This window comes from Centruroides vittatus, unplaced genomic scaffold (genome assembly GCF_030686945.1).
Source record: "Centruroides vittatus isolate TY-2023 unplaced genomic scaffold, ASM3068694v2 contig_1381, whole genome shotgun sequence".
Classification (NCBI taxonomy): Eukaryota; Metazoa; Arthropoda; class Arachnida; order Scorpiones; family Buthidae; genus Centruroides; species Centruroides vittatus.
The window spans coordinates 1,906,560-1,925,001 of NW_027120867.1; the positions used below are offsets into that span (position 1 = coordinate 1,906,560).

General features: G+C 32.7%; 1 protein-coding gene across 1 annotated transcript; it reads right to left on the bottom strand.

Annotated features, from left to right (window-relative positions):
* Positions 1-469: 469 nt before the first annotated feature.
* LOC136990923 (protein unc-93 homolog A-like) lies at positions 470-18,214 on the bottom strand. Its single transcript, XM_067289394.1, has 4 exons — positions 18,011-18,214; positions 10,648-11,832; positions 964-1,231; positions 470-865 (listed from the first exon to the last, which is right to left on the bottom strand). The coding sequence occupies exons 2-4, from the start codon at positions 11,785-11,787 to the stop codon at positions 636-638; spliced, it is 1,638 nt and encodes a 545-aa protein (XP_067145495.1). The 5' UTR covers positions 11,788-11,832; positions 18,011-18,214; the 3' UTR covers positions 470-635.
* Positions 18,215-18,442: the final 228 nt, after the last annotated feature.

Below are 18,442 nucleotides of genomic sequence, written 5' to 3' on the forward strand. Positions count from 1 at the left end.
ACTTATTCATAAATAAATGTATTTATTTATTATATATCAACAAATTTCCATAAATTTTAACCAACATTTCTATACAGAATATACATCTTTTTTTTTCTATACAATACCTCGTTAGATCTTATATAATAAAAGGACGAGACGAAGGATAACAATTTCTAATTTGATATTCGATAAACTCTGGATCACAAAAGCAACAATTTATCTAATATATATAGTCAAACTCGATATAGCGCCACCCTCGTAAAGCGCTAACGTACTTGTAAATGAATCTTTTTCACACCTTTTTATTCATCGCACTTGATTTAAACGTGTGTATGGACATCATTACCATACACTAGACTCTCGATATAGTGAATTCTCAACACTGTTTAGCGCCACACTGAGAAGAGAACAAACGACGACGTTAAATCGAGGTTTGACTGTATTTATATATAATATATGTGTGTATATATATATCGTGTTGCCTATATTTCTCTATTAATTAATGACTATAAAATATACGTAGAATCTTTACACAATTATTTCTTTCATACCACTAAAAAAACAATGGAAAATATTTTTTTTATTTCGGATTTTTTTTTCGATGTTATTTAAAATAATTTTTTTTTTTCGGTTACTTTTCGTGTTACGAATGATCACAAAATAGATGTTCGCTGTTGTATTTTCTGTTGATGATGTAGACGAAATTCTAATATAGAATAGGGCAAAATGGCAACGAATAAGGCCGCTGCTAATATATATATTTTGACCTCGGTACATAAATAAAAGGCAAAAGTATAGGCCATAGTTAGACCTAGACCCTGATACATAAAGTAAGCGATGTAGGGGATTTGCCAATCGACGGTATAGCTGATTATGACGTAAGCTGAAAATAAAAATTATATATATATATATATATATATATATATATTTTATAAACTTAACGTCTACTTAAAATGTATTATTGTATATTAATTTACTTACTTAAAGATAACGTCTCCCATATGGAATGGCAAAGACCCCAACCCGCAGCTATGACGTAGAAGACTGCCACGTCATCGATCATCGGTCTCCATAACCATAATACCATTAATAATCCGACGTGGAATGTTAAACCCGCAGCCATAACTAAAGGTCTCTTGATGTGTTTAGTGAAGTGGTGGACTAATAAGGCCCCCAATGTATTCATGGCTCCCATACACATCATCGTATAACCGATGGCTTCTAGGCCCAGTGTGCAGCTGACGTAGGACTAGAAGGGAAAAACAAATGAAAATTAATTTATACTTGTAGATTAATTATAATTAAGATAAATAGGCATTTTAGCTGTTAAATCTTTCCAGTAAACAAGAGTTTGCATCGCCAATCCGGTATTGGCTTACTTGTATTATTTTCCATCTTTAATACGCTTAATTATGTTTTTAATGTAAATTCATAGGAATTATTTTGTGTTTAAGTATTTATTTTTATATTTAACGATTAATTTAGTAATTGTACAGCACTCGAGGCGCGTGGGGATGATTCACGATGCCACAAAGGAGCGGAATAATAGAAATTTGGAGTGAAAGTATACATCGTTATTGACAAGAGAAAATCGATATTTTCGGTTTGTAGTTAGCAAACTAGAATAATCGTTGCCAGTGCGGGACAATTGCGAGCACCGATACACTTACAGCTATTGACAAATGTCATCTCTGCACGGTGACATTAACAGCTGTCTCAACAAAAGACTATCGAAGTGAGATTGATTCGAGAACAAAACTCCAATGCACAATTGAAGCTAAATCGTGGATGTTACTAAAATATTAAATTTAAAAGAAAAAACAAAATTTGGCGAATAATCAAAGTGTCAACACGCACAGAGCTACGGAACGAACCTTAAAAGAACCTCTTTGTTAGAAGCTTTCCGCCCGCCCGGAGGGCGATAAGAGGACATTTTAATCATACCCATCGTTGTCCGAGTTGCCAGAAAGGACCACGGGAAGATGACCCATTTACCAGACACACATTGCCGAACAGGACCCGACGTATTGCGGGAACCACTCCGTATAGGGATGCCAGAAAGGGAAGAAAGGAACAAATTGTCTCGGGCCCGATCCCTAGGCGATATGTTTTTTATCTACTTTCTTCGATATAATAATTTAATTTGTTGTAGAGCCTCCGATACGTATTTTGCCGCAGGCCCTACCCACAAGAATTCCCGGGGGTTTCTCAGAGCCCGAAAGGACCACTCAAAAACCTTTAAAATTCTATAACAATAGACGTCGTATAAGCGGATTGTTAAGAATTACAACTCACTCAGAGAAATTCTGGTAGAAACTAAACGATTTTCTTTTATTTGTATTCGATGAAATATGGTATTATTCATAAATATTTTGAGTTATTGCTCGATGAATTTAAATAATGATTTACGAAGGAGTCTTTTCGAATGCCGAGCGAATAATAAACCTATGGAAAATACCTTCAATCGACTGGCATTCATCCAGAAATGTCAACGTTGGAATGTCACGAATGTCTTCTTATTGTCAGATTTCTGGCAACTTCTTCTACAAAAGGGTGATGTCTCGAATATCAAATGCACTTTTTTCTCGCACAAAACTCTATTAATCAACCGCTATTCACTTAAATTAGACATCGTAATTAGCTATTTTAGTTAAGTTCTTTAATTTAAACTGAAAACTTTTGAAGTTTAAGAAGGAAAATAAAGAAATTCTCTAAGAAACACGCCATTACTTAACTCGGAAAGGAATATATTTTTATTTTTTTAACTGTATTTTTCCTTTCTCGAAATATTCATTACGCAAATATCGATCGCAAAATTTCGTTTTAATTCAATTTTACTTTATTTTTTTCTGTAAGCAAATTATTTTTCGATGATGGAAATATGTTACAGCGCAGAGATAAATTCGATGATTTGCCATGCGAAAAACATAAATTTGTGCCATTTGTTTCAATTTAAGTTTTTATATTAAATATTTAGGGATTTAAAAAAATAAAAAGTATATTTTTATGTAAAAATAAGTCGCAATATTGAAATAGCGTGTAAAATTTAACTTATTTTTTTTTGTTTTAAATGTAATACCATCAACTCCTGTCCTGTGAGAGGAGCTGTTTTGAGAAGGCCTCGTAACTTTGATATCCCGGTGAGAAATTTACACTCGTAGAACCTCTAGGAGTATTATTTGTGAATCTCTATGAAAACTTCAAACATTTATGGGGTCTCGAAAGTACACAAATGATTCATTTCGTTGCATTTCTTGTGTATTAAGAGGGGGGAAAAACTATTTAACTCAACTTTTTAACGCTTTGTTTTCTAACGTAATAAAGATAAGTAGCCCGGGCCTCTCTCCACCAGTGAGAGGCCCTAAATACTTTTAATACTATCTTAAACATTAGAAAAAACCAATAGTTATGTTTTTATTACGGCTGATTTTTTCGTATATATTTTTTAAATTTATAAAGCAGGAGCTCGAAAAGCGATGTTCAATATTTTATCAAAAGATATTTGCATGAATATTTTTGCTTATTCTGTAACAAAAAATATCCTAAATCGCTTCAGGCAAGCGGAAGAAACTTTTGAACTATTCGAGTATTACTTTTTATTTTAATAAATAAATAAAAGAACGGCAGAAGAACTGAAAAAGTAATGTTTCAATATATTTTATACAAAGAAAATGCAACGATTTAAAGTTAAATTTTCATATTTTTCGGCAAAATATGCCGTTTATATTCATAATACATCAAATCCTATCCGGGGATGGACCGAAATTTGTTATGGTCCTATAGTATAACGTATAACAGTCGTTTTACCTTCATCAAATAATCATACATACAAACATACGAGGTCCTAAGTTTTAACGTATAACAGGCTTTTCCTTTCCAACAAATATTGACACCTGTAACCGCGTGAGGCCCATTAGCTTATATGCAAATCCGGCCCTTTCCCCATATCCTGTCAATAATGGTCGTATCGAATTTTATCAGGATATGTCGAGTCTGCGATGATAGACGGACTGATGGATTGGTTATCTGTCTAAATCTCGATAAAAATAAGATTAATTTGATAAAAATTTCCGTGTTTAAAATAATTAATTAGTAGAATTGCTTTAATTCATTCCTATTTCATCGTGAAATTTAAATTCATATCGGTTTGTATTGTATAAGTATAAATCAACATGTTTTATATATGGAATTTATTGCGGAGTATAGACAGAAGCAGTCTTATAACTATACGAACAATTTTTGCATTAAAATCATAAAATATGTCTTTACTGTCTTGTGTTTATCCGTTCTCTGCACTGTCTTAAGTGTTTATCTTTACGGCTCTACAGATCTGTTTGAAATTTTCCTATTAAAATGGTATATAACATTCTTTTGCATCGACTTCTCCACAGATTGAGAACTCGCAGCCTTCGGGTTGCGTACGATCCTTTCTGGCTTCTAGGGAAATCTAGAATTTCTATTCTTTTTCCAATAAAGACATATAAATATATAGAAAACCGGCGCCATATTTTGTGGGACTCGGTTAAAATATAAACACCGGGCCATTCAACACGTCGAGGCCGAGCATTGACAAAGTTCGAGTGCGATGGCCTATGCAAATTTACTGGTTGCACACTCATTACGTCAGCAGCTCTATATTATTTAAATATGTATATTAGTGTACGTAATCGTCCGCAACACAGTAGGCAACCCTATGAAATCTCGCTAAAATGGAATGTGTCCCACGTATTAAAAGAACATTCTCCATCTCTGGTCTTTACAATGAACAATGACATCTCTATCTAGCAATCGATAACAGATTTTCTCAACAAATTAAGTACGTTTTCCAACACAGATAACCAGTGCCGGATTTCCCACTAGGCGCGTCAAGGGGGCCCGGTTTCGGGGGTCCGAAACTGGAAAAACACCATAAACCAATAAGTAATTGTATAGATACATTTAGACGTTTTACGATGTAAAATTACATAGAGAGCCCCATTCTTAAACGCCTAGTGCCCCGGAAACACAATACATTACTGGAAAATTTGTGAGTTTTAGAGTTATATAAATTACTATTATTTAAGAAAAAAAACCAATTGTTTGTACAAAAGAATAGCAAATAAAGTAAAATTACAGAACTGGAAATAGTTTTTGGTTAGAAAACTAATCAAGTACAATCGATACAGAAACAAAACCTAAATATTTGTTTACAGTTTTGGACTCGGGGGACCTCGAAACGTCGAGAAAAAAAAAAAAAAAAAAATAAAAATAGTAGGTTCCTCTTTTGTGTGTATGGGGGAGGGGTACAATTTTGTTTACCCAATTTGAAGCTTAATAATTTCCGTGTGTTTAGTCGAAAATTTCTGAAAGTTTGCACGAGGATTTGTGTAATAGGGGGGAATATTTCTAGAAAATTTCAAGAAGATTGGACTATTGGTTTGGGAGATATTGCCTCCTTATTTCCCGAACTGGTCTGAAGACTCATAAAGGTTACGGTAGCAATTATTAGGGATGAAAACAAATAAAGAATGCCCGGAAAGTCCAGCAACAACGTTACCAGAATTTTTGAATACGTTATTGATTGGTAAAGGCAATAATGTTAGAAAAACCATTTCGTTGGCGACAAAAAATGCCCATTCGAAATACATTTACAACGAGGTATTTTTATTTTTAAATATCGAAAATATATTCTAAAATAAGATTTTATTATAAACTCTTCTCCTAAGAAAAAGGAGGGAAAAAATGTATAAAATAAAATTGCGAATCGACATATTTAAGAGAGCAAAAGTATGAATAATAAATGATGTAAAAGTCGTCCAGTCGTGTGTAATTTACACGAGTCCATGCAACGATTTATTTTTAGAGTCGAATATAAATCGTAAGGTTAAAAAACTTTAAAAATATATAAATATTTAAATGAATTTATTCATTTAAAAACAAGTTAAAAGTGAAACTGAAAAATGAAAGTAGGGCAAGGTCTTTTAAATACAATATTTTACGACATATTACTCCATAGTAACATTAATAACAAGCACGGCAAAGGCTGTACTTACTTTATTATTTTTTAAATTTATTATTATTTCATCTTTTTTCTTCGGTTTGCGAGCCCTAAAAGGCCTTTTTCGATACCCATAACAGATTCGGAGGACCACAATGAGAAGTGCCTTTCTCTGTGCCCATAACTTAGTAAGTTTGGATGGGCTTATAAGTATTTTCTGGATGAGGGCATTCGCTAGGCCCACAATGGGAGTGAAGCTCGAGGGCTTTCTACGCTCGTAAGTTCTAATGTAAATTGAAGGCCTTTTCCAGGTTCGCAAAGAAGAATGAGGGAAAACCTGGAGGACTTTCCTCTATGTCCATAATACGAAGTTCTCGAAGCGAGAGCGTTCACCGGGCCCTCAATAAGATGGGAGGAAGAAGCTGGAGGACATTTTTCCACGCTCGTAGGGGTTCGATCGGGCCACAACGGGTATTTCCGGATGAGGAGGAAGGAAAACACAATATCCGGATCAAACCAACCGTGAAAATCTATCGTGTTCCAAACTAAGAAGCGGAGATTTTGCGTTTATTTCTTCGATTATCCGGCACGTATTTAAAAATCATTAATAAAAATTTCGGAATTATCGGGGATTATTTATTCGTTTCATTTTCGAACAGATTTAATTAATTAGCGAATTAAAACGAAAGAAAACGATCCTTTCTCTCGAACGTAATTTTTCATTTGACAACTTCAGTGATTAACCGGGTTGATGTATTGGAATAAAATTAATGAAAATTCATCACTTTAGTTTAAATAATTAACCAGATAAATCTACATTAAATACAAACATAGGTTTTAAATATCTTCTCTTAATTTAATTGGAAATTAAACAAAAGTCATTATGTTTATAATGGAAAATTTCAATTTATAATTTAATTTTCCTGCTTAATGAATTCTATATTAAAAAAGAAGTAATTTTCTTCCAAATTGAAAATTTCCTACGTTTTATAAATATTTTAATATTTTCCATTTAATTAATTCCGTTTATCCGGTTAGATATTATTTATTAATACTTTATCTACTGTTTAATAATTAATAATCTTTCCGATTATTTAAATAATTAACTTAAATAGTGAACTTTCTATCCTACTTTTAATTAGTATATAAATATTGAAGTTTATTTACACTCAAACTTCGATATAGCGCCGCAAAACCCTCATAAAGTGCCAATGAGTTCTCGCGAATGGATCGTCATCGTATATATTAAATAGAGAACCCTTCGATACCGAGGCCCAAAACTGACTTCTGAGAGGCCCCGGTAAACTGGCCTCCTATTTAGGTGCTTTCGATACGCGAAGAAAACCGAAAAACGCGTGACGTACGAACCAGTGTTCGGTGATTTTATCTACTCGGCCACTGGTTGGTCCCAATATTGGGAATGGGAAAAAAAGGTTCTTTTAGTCCCTATGGGGCGTTTATAAATAAATAAACAAAATATTATAATTAACTTACTCTATAGAAATTACATGTAAAATATTATTGCGCGAGTAACAATTACCTTAAACAATCGAGTGTTATGTTTGTATAAGATAAAGAGTAGAAAATATATCTTCGGGACACGAAGCAAATCATTACACATCGATAGCTAAATGAGAAACAACAGAACTGATTGGAAAGACGAAGAAAATAAGAAAAACATCAGCGAATACATCACACAACTTCAACTCTAGAACACTCGATCCATTGTATCGATGTAAAAAAACAATACAGAGAAATCTCTAAAGATAAATTGTGTAATATTCAAGAGCTTACTCTAAGCCGTGGAAAAAAGAAAGAAAAATAATAATAATAAGAATAAGGAAAAAACTAATAATTCATGCGTGATATCAAAGTTTAAACGTCACGCAAGCAACCATTACTAGTGATTAATTCTTTAAAAATACCGATTACGAGATAAACTTATGGTCATATAAATAATTAAAATATCAATATTTAAGATAATGATCCGAAAGAAAATAAATCATCCAGTGAAATACCGGGAAATCATTTATTAAAAGTCTTTTCCAGACTTTAAATCAGATGTACAGTACGGTACAATGGTGTTTTTAAGCATAAACAATCCTTTTGTTCGGAGGGCCTCTCGAACCAATTAGGGCTTCGTACAAGACCAAATACAGAGTCAGTTAACCGAGCTGTTTTCAATAGATTTTAACAGGATCGACAATCAGATTAATCGAATTTTGGACCACCCTGTATATACCACTCGTTCTTTTACAGTGTCAAGTATCCTACTTAGAAGTTTGAGGCGCTAGTCTTTATTGGGGCCCGCGAAACAACTTAATTTTGAGAAAAAGTAATAAAAAAAAACATGAATTGTAAGATTTAAATATTTTTCGATTCGGGCATATTTAAAGGGGCCTCTACAAAGCTTCCGAGAAGTTCTGTATAAGTGCTTTATATTGTGTACATTTATATAACAGGGGCCAACAATAGTCTAGGGCCTTTCGCAATCGAAAATCTCTATTGTTCAAGAGGAAGGTATGATTCTTAACAACAATATTATGTAAGGAAAATAGAAATAAACTTTAAGTAGGTGGCTTTGGTAAATAAATACTTTGTAGATTCGAATAATAAATATTTACATTAGACAGTAATTTAATTTAGGCCTATAAACATGGAAAGTATATATTCAACTCTCGACTCGAAATTGCAAATATAAATTTTATTATATCGATAAAAATAAATAAATAAATAAGTTGTTTACAGAAATATTTAATTTAATTTTTTAAATAAAAATAAACATTTAATCAATATCATTACAGAAATCGAACCGGAACCTTACGGATTATTTACAGGAGAATTAATGCGTTAAAAGTAGCGATTTTTATCCAATTAATTTGATTTAAAAACGTTAATTAACCATAAAAATTTAAAGAGAACAACTCAAATTTCATTTGAATTAATTTATTTAATAGAAATTATTCGAGATTTTATAAACTACGGGCTTTACAAGTGATTTTAGATGAATATAATTAGTTTTTTTCTCCGCTTCTCTTTGCTAATTGCTATCAGATCTTTATTTATTTTTTTAAGTTAATAAATTTAAAAAAATATATTTACGTATTCTATTAAATAAATAATCTACAAATATAATTATAAATAATAATAAAAAAGTAATATTTTTGTTATTTTTCTCATTTATAATTTGTTACGTCTTAAGATTTTTAAACAGTAATGACAGTAATAATAGAGGGAAATGAATCTAAAAATTCAATTACTGGATGTCTGTCGTTGCCACTTAAACTCCTATTCAGCAAGAAATCCAATTACTTGTCACCAGACATTCTTGAACTTGCAGTTACCTGTCTTCTAATGCAACACCTGGTGACAAGTATTCTTCCGAACAAAGAATGAATGAAAAAAAGGCTTTATCTAGAAGTTTTCTGAGAATTTATATACAATCGAATCTCGATATAGCGCCACTCTCGATGAACGGACCTGCTTCATAAATGTCACAGACCATTTCGGGATTTATGAATTACTAAAGAGGATTTTGCATTGTATTGCATTCTATAAATTAACTAACGCCGTTTTTGGACTTTCAAACTGCTGTATCGCTACGTAACGCTGTCGCGCATAACCCAAATGACCACTCGATGTAGCGAACTTTCGATATAACGAATAATCTTATTGGTCACATTGACAGTGTACAATTTGGCTCGGTCCCTTTAAACTTCTTTATATCGAGGGGTTCGCTATAATTTTTATTGTTTGAAGTTCTATAGTTTAGAGTCATTTGTGATTTTGCGCCAATTTCAAGGACGAACAAATGCTGATGCTAAATCGAAGTTTGACTGCATTTATGAATAATTTTAGAATGATTTAATTAAATTTTTTGAATTATATAATTTTCTTACAAGCAAACAATCATTTCAAATTTACACGAAGCTTTAGGCCTTAAAAAGGGCCCCGAACTGGACAGAACATCGAACCGAGCAGTGGTCTGTTCTGTACATGGCTTTAGAGTTGGGCCCCTTGATGAAGATTTGTATTAATGGTTTGATATTAATGTACGTTTTCAAAATGTTTCATTGTAGAAAAATAACAGAAATGTAAACATTATATTAACAGACAAACCTCGAACCTCATTCTAGTAAAACGCCAACGAATACTTCTGAGCGAATCTTCCTCCTAACCATTCAAGAACACGCAAATAGCTAAATGATCTCATTACTTACACGAATAATTCTTATTGTTTGAGGTATTTCGTTTTAGCGCCACACTCCATTTGGCATCAATTCCAGAAGCGTACAAACGACAGCGCTAAATCAAAGTTTGACTGTATTTATATTTGACCTTTATATATAGTGTGGCTAGAAATTCACTAGTCAAATGGAGAAAATCACTATTCTTATTGTTTCGGGTGTAAGACCGGAAGTAATCATGCTGACCCCCGAACAACGAGTGGAGCTTGTTTTCGTCCAGGACACTGATTGCTTTCTTAAATTTCTTTAAGATATTGCCAACAGCTCGATGTAAAGGCTCCCGAAGGGCTGGGTGTGACGGTGGAATTCCTGTGCAGCTTTCTGTGTTGTTCGGCAATTGTACCCAACAATAAAACAAGTTCCACTCGTTTTTATATAAGCTGACCCATTGATTCAGACGCGAAACATTTTTACACCTACTTAATGTAAATATATACTTACTTTTGTGAAGTCCGCATACATAAATCCTTGTTCCAGACCTATGAATAGTACTATTGGAATCAGGAGTTGTTGCCTCGGCTCACGACACAGTAACCCGATACTTCTTGCGGATTGAAGATATAAAGGTCTTTCCATAGGATCCTGAGGAATTAAAACATCGAATTTTTCCAACGCTAAGGTTATTCCAACCAATCCGAAGAAGATCACTCCTAAATAGATTCCAATAAGTGCCAACGATACAGATGGAGGCAATACAAAATAAATGATGCTGCCATTTTTAAACACGTGACCGGATTCACATTGATCTAAGTGACACAAACCGGGTGTAGATAATACGTCTGCTGCCGAAATTTTGGGATTTGTTAACAAAGCATTGGACAACTTTACTCTCCCCGTAAATATGTAAATATCTCCACTGTAATGGAGTATCAGAGCAGTTATTAAGTTTCCAAAAATGGCTCCTGAATTAGAAAACAAATGGAAAACTCTTAGATATCGTTGTTGTAATTTGTCACGTATATTTTGAGTCAAACAGGTGAGTTTCGAGATTATCTGATTGAGATAAGTTGTTTTGGCACAGCACAGAGGGCCCAAACTCAAACCCAAAATCAATGCCGCTGGCAGAACTGTACAGGGTCGTGGATAGAAGTAAGAAGCTACAAATATACTGAAGCTTAAAAAGCTAGCCGACATGGTCCAGTTTGTGGAAAGTTTATGCACTATGGTGGAACCGTAGAAGCACGAGAGGACCCCAAAACCGTATACCAAACTCAACGCTTTCAAACCCAATCCAGTTTCTGTAAAGAGAGAACTCTGAAGTCCCTGCAGGGCATTGAAAGAGCTGTATACTAAGGCAAATGTGATTCCCATTATAATGACGTTCTTCATTAGTATTCTCTCGTTTTCGAGGGATCCACTGGGAGCATCTTGATTTCCATTGGCATTCTTAGAACGTACCGAATGTAATCGAGATTTAGTAGGAGTTTTTGGACCCTGATATGTTACTTCCACCATAATCTGATCGGACTTCTCGACAGTTGTGGGAATCAACAACTGATCGTGCGATCTTCTTCTCGTTTCCGGGGTTGCCATGGTCGGTCTGTTTGCAGATTCGACAAATTGAGGATAAAGAGAATCCATTCAACGATCCGTTTCGATCAGGGAAAAAGAATCTATCTGTGGTCCCTGAAAAGAGAAATTAGTAGCGGGTCAACGATTAGAAATGTGATACCAACAATTAGTAATAATAGAAGTAAGTTTCAGAAAGTGGGTAGCGAATGTCGTTACACCGTGATCCAATTAGATGGTTACCCTAGCAACATCTTATATCGTGTTTCCTAAGCTACAGGCGTATTTGATCCTACTTTTATTAATATGAAAGGGATCCATATCTTAACTAATTTAATAGAGTATTCAAATTCTTCAAGGTTATTCGAATATTCGTATCGAACCTCGAACATTTTCCTACGTCTCAGGGTTATCGAGTGGGAGAGCTGGGAATTTTTCCCTAAGTCCGAAGGAAATTTAGAGACTCGTAGTGGTTTCTACCCTTAAATAAACGTTACTTTTACTAACAAGAAACGGGGCCTGCTAAGAGGCAAAGGCTAATTAAAGAACAAAAAAAGTCACGGGCCTCACGCCAAGCTTTAGACATTCCTACTCCTCCTTCATTTACAATGTTAATGCCAAGTTAAAAACCCCATTCTGCCTCATAGAAGATTCATTAAGTTTATTTAAAGAACCAAGGAATGGCACACCCAACGTCAACATCTGTACGATTTCATCTTCGGATTAAATCGCAACTTGTATTAAGAAAAAAAGAAAAAATCATTCCAAAACTTACTAAATATTTAGGAAATATATTTTCAATCGAGTCACGCATCAGTTTCCCAACCTCACTTAATCGATAATATAATTTTGATGTACTAACCGGCTCGCGAACTATCGGTTGGGACACTAAACTAAAAACTTGAATAACTGACGAAAATTGGCTTACATTATAAAATGTATTATAGAAATATATAGCGAGGCGAATAAATTTATATTTACTTCAATATTTCTACATAATTTACAATTGGTTTTTAGATAAATGCAATTTTTTTTCCTGGGATAACTGAAAATAGATTCAGAAATAGAATTTTCTTGTTGAAGACTAAGGTAAAGCTACTTCCGTAACAAGAATCAAACACAAAAAAGGGATTTTTTTATGTTATTCAATACATTGTTTTCTTTTTTCCCCTTTTGTTCGCTGTAATACTAAAAAGTTAACATGGCCTATTTTTATTTTTATGTATTTTTATAACATTATTTTCCAAATTATTGATTTTTATCAGCATTTTTTTCTTCGGATCAAATTTAAATTTTCCATTTTTGTAATATACTTGAACGAAAACTAATTGAAAATTGAATGATAAACGTCTTCATATTTTAAACATTTCTTAAAAGAAAATTGATGTTTTAATGTAATTTTTTTGAAAGAGAAATGAATTTTATGATCATTTTAAATATATTTTTTATATAATTTACTTTATATTACTTAAATTTTCATATATTTTCATTTTATAAAAGTAACATATAATAAGGTTAAAAGAATTTTTTATATATTTACCTCTTCTATCATTAAATTTGCTTCTGTGAATGGCTTAATTAGAGTATTTTGTTCTGAAAAAGTACACCATAAAAGCCAAAAAAGTGCACTAAAACTCTAAAAATACACACACAAAAAAACCAGACCTAAAATCTGTTTAAACCCCACATTAAAAATACATTAAAAAATTCAAAAAATTAGCCAGAAAACCCAAAAAATACACCATAAAATCAAAAATATACCATAAACTCCCCAAAAATACATCCAAAACCCGAAAATACACTGAAAATTCAAATACAACAAAAACCCGAGAACACACCAGAAAACCCAAAAACACAACATAAAACGCAAGAAATAAACTAAAAATGAAAAAAATACCAAAAACTTCAAAAAAAACCTTTAAAATTTCGATCTTTTTATTGAAAAAAATTGTCTTTAAGCCACTGCTTTGTTGTTTGAATTAATCTCGATCACTTTATCCTACGATCTTCAATATACTTAATGGGAGTCGTAACAAGAAAAAGGAAAGGAAAAAAAATATCATCTAATTCCATCTTTTCCATTTCTTTATCAAAGAAAAGTCAACGGAAAAGAAAATCGGATTGTACATTAAAAGTATTTTTCGACTTTTTCTCTCTTGTAAAAATTGTCATAACATATTTACTTCTCGATTATCTTTACAGTGTTTTCCTTTTATAGAACACGATAAATTCTTTTATTTTGATACCCGAAAACGTCTTTTTAGCTCAATCTCCCGCAAAATAACTTTATTTTTATAATTAAAATTTCTAAAAATCTTTCTAAAGATTCTGTGCATAAAATTTTTCAAATATCTTTCAATACTCTTTTGTAGTTTTTCAAAAACGACCCTAGAGAAATCTTTTATTTTCACAAAAGTCTCCACAGAGATCCCTCTTTTATTTTTTACACAACATTCCTTTAAGGAAATTGATTTTAGAAAAAATTCTATCGACGAGGCCGAATTTACACGCCAAGCCCTAAGCTATATTATATGAGGTCCTTTTCCCTCTACCACAACAATAAGACGACGGCTCTATTTCATGACATAATCACAATGCAATTTTAAATCATATTTTTAATACTCTTCGCCTGAAATTAGTGGCTTGCCCCTGTACATCATACTTTTCCTGCTAGCGATAGAGTCGTGCCGGTCATCTATCTAACTCCTTTTAGGGGGAAGTTTTTTGAATTACATTCACGCGACATCCGGTGCGAACCGGAAATTCGTATATAGTCTAGGCCTCCTGCTCTTACGCTTTCGTGTAATTTCATTCTTGAGATTAAGGAAGGAGAGACAGTGGAAATTTATGGGTCTTTTTTAAAATTGTAGCCCAATAAGCGCACGTATAAGCAAGATTTAATGGATAATATACTTTTTAAAGAGGAAGCGAGGCCCTTCTTAGCGCGAGACCCTAAACTCGAACTCATTTAGTTTATGTGTAAATCCGTTTCTCTATATATAGGAACGGATTTACGTATAGAAAGTATTCTGTAGACAAGATCAAGAGATTAGGAAGTCTCTCTCTTTAGAGACTTCCCAAAGATAAAGAATGATAGAGACTACCGAATTTAGACATTTTGTGGCCCTAAGCTACAACATATAAGCCTTTCTTCTCTACCAAATAATAATACGAAGAGACGAAAATTAAATATTACGCTTTTAATAGGGCCCACTCGATCGTAGACGTTGCAATCCCGAATTAATAAACTATGTTTAAATATACTCGAGGACGAAGCGAGGCCCTTTGACAGCGTGAGATTCTAGGGCCTCTTAGGGCCTCTTGTAACGAATTTGTTTACATGTAAATCTAGTTCAATCACTAGAAATCCTTTTCTGTCGAGAGAATCTAAATTACTTTGTAGAGAGTACCCTGTACAGAGGAAGGGGAGGGTGGAAAAGGGTGTAAGTTCTTAAAGTAAATGTTTAAATATTTTAAAAATAATAATAAATATTAGTGATAATTATAAAAATATTTTGAATTTTTATAAATATGGTAACTTAATATTACGCTATTAACTAAAATAGTAAACTACTTATTGCCAATTATCTACAACATTAAATTAAACCTTACGCTAAACAGACGGATAATTTTATGTAAATATAGAGATTTATAATGTCGAGAATGTTATAAACAAAACTAATATATAATTATAATAAAATTTATAATATAATTTGTAGTATTCACGGGAAAATCTGGTAAAATGTCGTCGATAAAGTAGAAGCGGGAACGAAATTATCATTACTCTTCCGATGCTTCATTACAGAGATGTAATCTTGAGAATACTTTGTATAACATGTATAATTTACATACCTTAACGTATGTTTTAAGAATTTTTTAGAAGATCTTTTCTAAAAAGTATTTGCAAGAAAATTGAGAAAACGTCATTTTCTAAAGTGTACGTATGTGAAAATAGGAACAGTAAAGTTTATGAAGAGCACATACATTCAAACGGAAAGAACACTTATGAAGAGCACATAGATGTGAACGGGAAGAACATCGTCGATAAAGAGCACATACGTTTAAATGGGGAGGATGTAAACGTGAAGAATATCGTTCATAAAGATCATATAATGTAAATGGGAAGAACGTTATTTACAGAGCAAATAGATGTAAATAGGATGAACACCACGTACGAAGAGCACTAGATGTAAATGGGAACAACCTTTCTTAAGGCGTACGAAGAACACGAGACGTAAACGAGAAGAACATTGTTTATAGAACACATAGATGTACGCGAGAACATGGTTCATAAAGAGCGCGTAGATATAAATGGGAAGAAAATTATTTACTAAGATCGTACATACGAAAATTGAAAGAATATCATTTCCAGAAAGCGCAGCAAATTGAAAAAACACCGTTCCTAAGAGGCAATGTACGGTACAACATTCGAAAGAACACTTATAAAAAGCAGAAGTCGGATACAAAGTCTATACACTTTTGTAACATTATAACGTCGTTCGATTAACTCGAAAAGCGACAGAAATCTTTTTAAAATTCGAACGAGATTTAAAAAAACAAAAAAAAATCAGAAAAAGAAATTAAATTAAAAATATATTTATTTTTTTTAAATATAAGATTTAAAACTTTTCCATTAAAGTAATGATTGCAACCGAGAATACTAAACGGTTCATTATAGTCAGAATAGAGAATCCCCGGAGCTTTGCGAAATTTCTAGAAAATCCGGATAATGTAATCAACGATAAGAGTTAAGACGATTCAATTCGACGAAATCAAAAAATAAAAGAAAAAATAAAAGAAAAACGTCAAAAATTGAATATAAAAATTGAAAAACAATCGGAGTATCGAACGATACGAGTTTAATTTTTCAAGGTAAAAAAAATGGCGTGGCCAAGTAAAGGACTTAGCTGCGAGCATCGAAAGAGAAATATAAAAACTAAAAAAAATAAAAGGGAATCGAGAGTTATCTAAAATAAGAGATAAAAATAAAGGGGAGAAGATTGATTCCATCGATCGATTTTTAGCTTTAATTTTCAACGTTCGTTTTATTGACGTTAGTGTGATGGATGTTGACAAGAGTACGACAATATTAATCGAAGTTAGTGGAACGTTAAGCAAATTAGGTGAATTTGCATTAGAGATTAGTTAAACAGATATTGGCCTTTACGCGGATTAAAAAAGGAAATCTTTTTATTTTTCTTTTAAATACGTATAAAGGCTAATGCCCGATAAACTGGCTCGAAGAGCGATTCGGATGTCGAGGCCAATACGAAGCTTATAATATAAAAAGACCGACACGAGATAATATAAGCTAATATAATTTAAGGCTTATTAAATACGAGGCTTTTAATATCGTTTATATTAAAAAAAAACAATGCCGGATGTAAGATAGAAAGATAAAACGGCCAATATAAGAATTAAAAAGACTCAAAAATACAGTTATAATGTAAAGCGTTAAAATGAAGCGAAATAAGGCAAATACAATTTTGAAGGAAGAAAAACATTTTTGACGGGAGAAAAAAGAAGAGAAAATTTTTAAAAATTCACTCCAGTTTTTGGAATTTTAACTTTAATTCTTTCTTGTTATTATTTATTTTTTTAAAGGAAAATAAAATAAAATTTTTCCCGAAATAACATTTATTTAATAATCTCGATCTGAATTTTATTATTATTTTTTCTTTTTTAGATTACCCCAATACGTTACTCGAATAATATTAACGGCTTCTTTCTCTATCGATAAAAATAAAATAAAATCTCCTTCCAAATAACGCTAGAAGAAATGTAAACTTGTTTATTTACATCGAAGACATTCAAAAATAACGTACAAAATAATTGTCTCGTACGAAAATAAAGACGAATTTAATGAATTTCCATGTTTTAAATTAAAAATAAACAAATTACGATTAAAATAATTCAATTAAGCATCCTTTAAAGTAGGTTAGAAAGACGATTTAAAGACGACGTGGTGCGTTGTTTCCCAACCATTTTTACACTCGGTACGGTGACATTATTAAATAAATTCAGTCGTCACCCTCCGGGGGTTCGAGACCTACCGGTCGAGAAGCGAATTTCTCACAGATTTAAAACGTAGGAAGCGTAAGAATAACAAAATAAAGGAAGAAAACGTGAAATTCCGTGTACGAAAACAGCTGATTTTTTAAAATTCGTACCTCCGTTTTCTAAGATTACGAAAAGTCCCGAGCGCGATTTAACGAACCGATAAAATTGGCCATTCTTAATAATTATAATCGAGAAAATCGATAATTAAAGGCGATAATTTGATTAGAATGCTTACCTATAGGAGTTAAGCTGGTAGGAGAAGCACATGGCGAGATCGTGTAGCTCGGGTCCTTCGCTCGACTGAATGCGTGACGGACATCACGCATGCGTCATATATGAATAACTCCTCTCAGGTACAGGTATCACCTTGATCTCTATTTCCGTGCAGATAACTTAAGTGATAGCGAGAACATTCTAATATTTCAAACTCGAATCGAAGTCGCGCATCCCTCTCTTCTCTCGCCTCTCCCTCTTCCCATTTTAAGTTTCGTGCTAAAAAAACCCCTTAAAAATCCCCACACGCGAATAATTATAAAGGGAATAGGATGAATAAATGCATATTTTTGAGATATTCTTAAAAAAAACACACACATTTTGTTCTTCTTCATCCCAAGGGTGAATTGCTAAAGAGTAGGAAGCAATCGAACTAACCATATTTCTTATTCAG